The following is a 4041-nucleotide window of genomic DNA, read 5'->3' as shown; positions in this document are numbered from 1 at the left end:
GGCAGTAAGGGAAATGGCCCTGGTCTTATTAAGGACCTCCTTCAGATCCAGGTACTCTGAAGGAACTCCTGAGAGATCTGGACACTCAGATACAGAGGTGTTACTGGGAGCTTAAGACAGAGCAGATGTGAGGTAAACAATATAACAGTGGTCACCCCATCCCAAAATAACCCTAGATGACTGGTTTGTGAGGGTTATGCCTGAATAGCCATGGAAACACCAGAATGAGAGGAAGTTGAGGTGTGTCAGTGACATGGAAGGTGAGTGTTGCATGGTGGTTACCTGACATACCCAGCTGGACAGGAACAGTTCTGTTAGTCACCAAGAGATGATGTCCAGGATGCTTACTTCAATGGGTTTGACCAGGGGTTCCCACCCATTACCCAGCTGCATTGCGAATGTGTTGTCTATGAAACTGGCGTCAGTCCTGGAGTGAAAAACACTGAAACAGTGTGAAGACAGGATGAGCTGCACATGGATCAGACGATGGGAGGGCATTTCATGGTCTTGAGTTTTGTTCAAAAATACCCCTTAAATAATGTTTGCTTCTTCAACCCGTGGAGTTATAGAGCTGAAATACGGACAGCGCTACTCTGCCATTGAAACCCACATTGTGGTCTGAGGTGAGATTACATCCATAGTGTTAATGATTTGAAAACGTTTAAGAGACCTAAGATCTGTGTAACGTTACTGTGAATGAAACTCGGCATGTACATGCAAGACTTAGTGCTGGATGTCTCAGGCACGTTCAGAAATATATGAAATACGTCATAAACAATGTTGTTTCTACAATGTTGATTTGCTGCTTCTTCTGCCTGTGGAGTCAACGAATGGAAATATGGATGGCGCCACTCTGCCATTGCAACCCACATTGTGGTCAGAGGTGAGATAACATCCATAGTGTTAATGACTTGAAAATGTTTCAGAGACTTAAGTTCTACTATTGAACTGTATGCTGTGAACGAAACTTGGCATGTTCGTTCAAGACTTAGTGCTGGATGTCTCAGGCACATTTAGAAATATATAAAAATACCTCATAAACAACGTTGCTTCTGCGTCTTCTTCTGTACATGGATTCAACGAGCAGAAATACAGACAGCGCCATTCTGCCATTGTAACCCACATTGTGGTCAGAGATGGGATTACATCCATAGTGATAAGAACTATCATAGAGAATGAATTGAAAAAGTTTGGAGAGTTAAGCTCTATTCTCGTTCCTCACATGCGAGAACTTTGTATTTATGCTCAAGACATACTGCAGGATGTCTCAGGCATGTTTTGAACGGGCACTACAGTTCATCTGATCAACTTCAGCTCAACTCAAAATTGTAGTCTCCAAACATTCTGTGTGTGAGGTATTTAGGGAGCATCGGTAAATTGCAGCGTCTACCGATAGCCTGCGTGTGAAGCGTTTGGGGAACATGGGTAAATTATAGTGTCTTGCAGGCGTTTCGGGAACATCGATAAATTGTAGAGTCTACTGATAGTCTGCGTCTCAGGCGTTAAGGGGAGTGGCACAACTCTCTCTAGGTATTGAGAAATCAGCCCGTTCCGACAAGGCACGTTTTGAACGGGCACTGCACTAGTTTGTTTAAAAAGAGAATGTCTAAAATGAGCAAATTGAAACGGCACATAAAAACAGGGGGATGGAAGTACCACCTGAAATGAATGAATGGCTGATTTTTCATGCAACACTGTTTTCTGTTTAAACATTAAGTGACATGAAAAAAGGCAGAAGTAGGACAAAAGAAAGGAAACAAGCACAGAGAACAACAAAGATAGGAGGCCGGAGAGAGAGAGGCAATGAGAGAGGGAAAGTTGCAAAAGTCAGAGGGAAAGTGATGAGATAATGAAGGTTTGATGTGTAGAGAGCAGGAGGAGGGACATCGCAGTCCAACAGAGACTAAGAGAGAGGGGGGTGGGGTGAGTGAAGAGATAAAGTAGTTGTTTAACTCAGAGTTCTGGTCAGAAAGCTGCCAGAGCTGCAGCTCTCTCATGATCTCTGATGATGGAGGTCCAGGATGGAGCAGAGCTCTGCTTTCCACAACTCCTCAACACTTCCTGCAGGAGGCCAACGTCTTCTGGGTTCCAAGCTGTGTTTCTGAAGATTCTGCTGTCCTCCTTCTCTCTGCTCACTGTGGCTCCCAACCTGCTCGTCATCATCTCAGTCTCCCACTTCAGGCAGAGATACGATTATCTGCAGATCCTACATTTTTAAAACGTATTAATATATACAGTTAGATTTAAAAGAAGAATTGTGTTTGAGCTACTACTAAGTAATGTTGCACCTTGGAACACTAGACTAATATTGTGCCTTACTGCCAATGTTTTTGCAACACTGGAGACAGTGGTTCATGTCCTGTCTCCCCCCAATAATCAATGTATGTCAACCATAACCAAGTAGTTTTGATTGTCTACACTTAACCATGTGTTAACTATAGATGTGGCAGGTCAGAAAACACTCATAGTTTTTTGGAATAGTTGTTTGAGTTGTTTTATCATTTAGATATAAGGACTTGTTGGTTTAATGATGCATTTCTCTTTATTTCCAGGCAGCTCCACACACCCACCAACCTCCTCCTTTTCTCTCTGGCTGTATCAGACTTTCTCGTGGGCCTCGTGGTGATGCCGGGAGCAGTTCTCCAACAAACATCCTGCTGGTTTCTTGGTGATTTCATGTGTTTTCTGTGTCATTATATATCCTTCATCATTACCTCTTCCTCGGTAGGAAACATGGTGCTCGTATCAGTTGACCGCTATGTGGCTATTTGTGACCCTCTGCATTACACCACCAGAATCACTGTGAGAAGAGTTAAACTCTGTGTTTGTCTGTGTTGGTTCTTTTCTGCCCTCTTCAGCATTGTCTTTACAAAGGACGAAGTGACTCAACCAGGTAAGCATAGTTCCTGTCAGGGAGAGTGTGTGTTTGCCATTGACTATATTTCAGGACTTGTTGACTTTGTTCTGAGCTTTATTGTTCCAGTTACTCTCATCATAATCCTGTATATGAGAGTATTTGTAGTAGCTGTGTCTCAGGCTCGTGCAATGCGTTCTCACGTTGCAGCTGTGACACTCCAGGTTTCACTGACTCTAACATCAAAGAAATCTGAGTTGAAAGCAGCCAGGACTCTTGGTATTCTTGTAGTTGTGTTTCTAATATGTTTATGCCCATACTATTGGGTTTCTCTTGCAGGGTACATTTCACCCAATACTTCAGCTGAATTATTTGTGCTCTCTCTCTTGCATTTTAACTCCTGCCTGAACCCTGTGATATATGCCTTGTTCTACCCCTGGTTTAGAAAAGCTAGTAAATTCATTGTGACTCTTCAGATACTGCAGCCTGGCTCCTGTGATGCCAACATACTGTAGAGAGGATGTGGAGTGACTGAGATGATATCTGCTCTACAAAGACTTTAACTGAATTCAAAAATTTGTGAAAATCCTTTCTTCTCCTTCTGTACATATGAACAGTACATGACAAAACTGCGCATCACTTTACTCATTGTCAGTTTTACGAAGGAAATCTGTTGTATGTTTTTTCTCTCTGCTGCCATTTTCATTTTATAAGACAGAAGAGGGCTGATGCTACAGTTGGAGACAAACCACAAAATGAGCAGTTTTAGAAATAAAAAACTAAACAATGGCATTATAATTCCTATCACTGTATCCCACAAATGTGACAGGAGAGGTGGGTCCAGCACTTAGGGGGAGAAAATGGAACAGTATACATGAGCAAAATGACTGCTGTGGAAATAGACATGCTGCATTTTCCAATCCACTTGACAGTTTGTTCTGTACCAAAAAAGTATTGCATAACCTCACACTAAAGCTGAAATACAGGCAAAAGAGTTACCACATTGATGAAATGTCTGTTTACATTAACAACAATATTTGTTTAAACACATCTGTAAACTCAATCAATCACAACCTTTTGAGTATCAGGTTTTAGAATTATAACCTACATCCTGGAAACTGACCCACTTCAAACATGCAGAAACCTAAATAATCAGCTCATTTCTTGCTATTGCATCTTCTGTGATC

The 4041-nt window shown here is 42.0% G+C and overlaps 1 protein-coding gene across 1 annotated transcript; it reads left to right on the top strand.

The window, feature by feature from the left end:
* Positions 1-2008: 2008 nt before the first annotated feature.
* Positions 2009-3395, top strand: LOC121907368 (trace amine-associated receptor 13c-like). Its single transcript, XM_042426891.1, has 2 exons — positions 2009-2181; positions 2553-3395. The coding sequence occupies exons 1-2, from the start codon at positions 2009-2011 to the stop codon at positions 3367-3369; spliced, it is 990 nt and encodes a 329-aa protein (XP_042282825.1). The 3' UTR covers positions 3370-3395.
* The last annotated feature ends 646 nt before the right edge of the window (positions 3396-4041 follow it).

The sequence above is a fragment of the Thunnus maccoyii genome, chromosome 11, assembly GCF_910596095.1.
Source record: "Thunnus maccoyii chromosome 11, fThuMac1.1, whole genome shotgun sequence".
NCBI classification, from domain to species: domain Eukaryota; kingdom Metazoa; phylum Chordata; class Actinopteri; order Scombriformes; family Scombridae; genus Thunnus; species Thunnus maccoyii.
This window is presented reverse-complemented; position numbering and strand designations above follow the sequence as displayed.

Coding starts and splice junctions, on each gene's coding strand:
- LOC121907368 (XM_042426891.1), top strand. CDS start 2,009: ATGGAGGTCCAGGATGGAGCAGAGCTCTGCTTTCCACAACTCCTCAAC. Junction 2,182..2,552: donor ATCTCAGTCTCCCACTTCAG/GCAGAGATACGA, acceptor CTTTATTTCCAG/GCAGCTCCACACACCCACCA.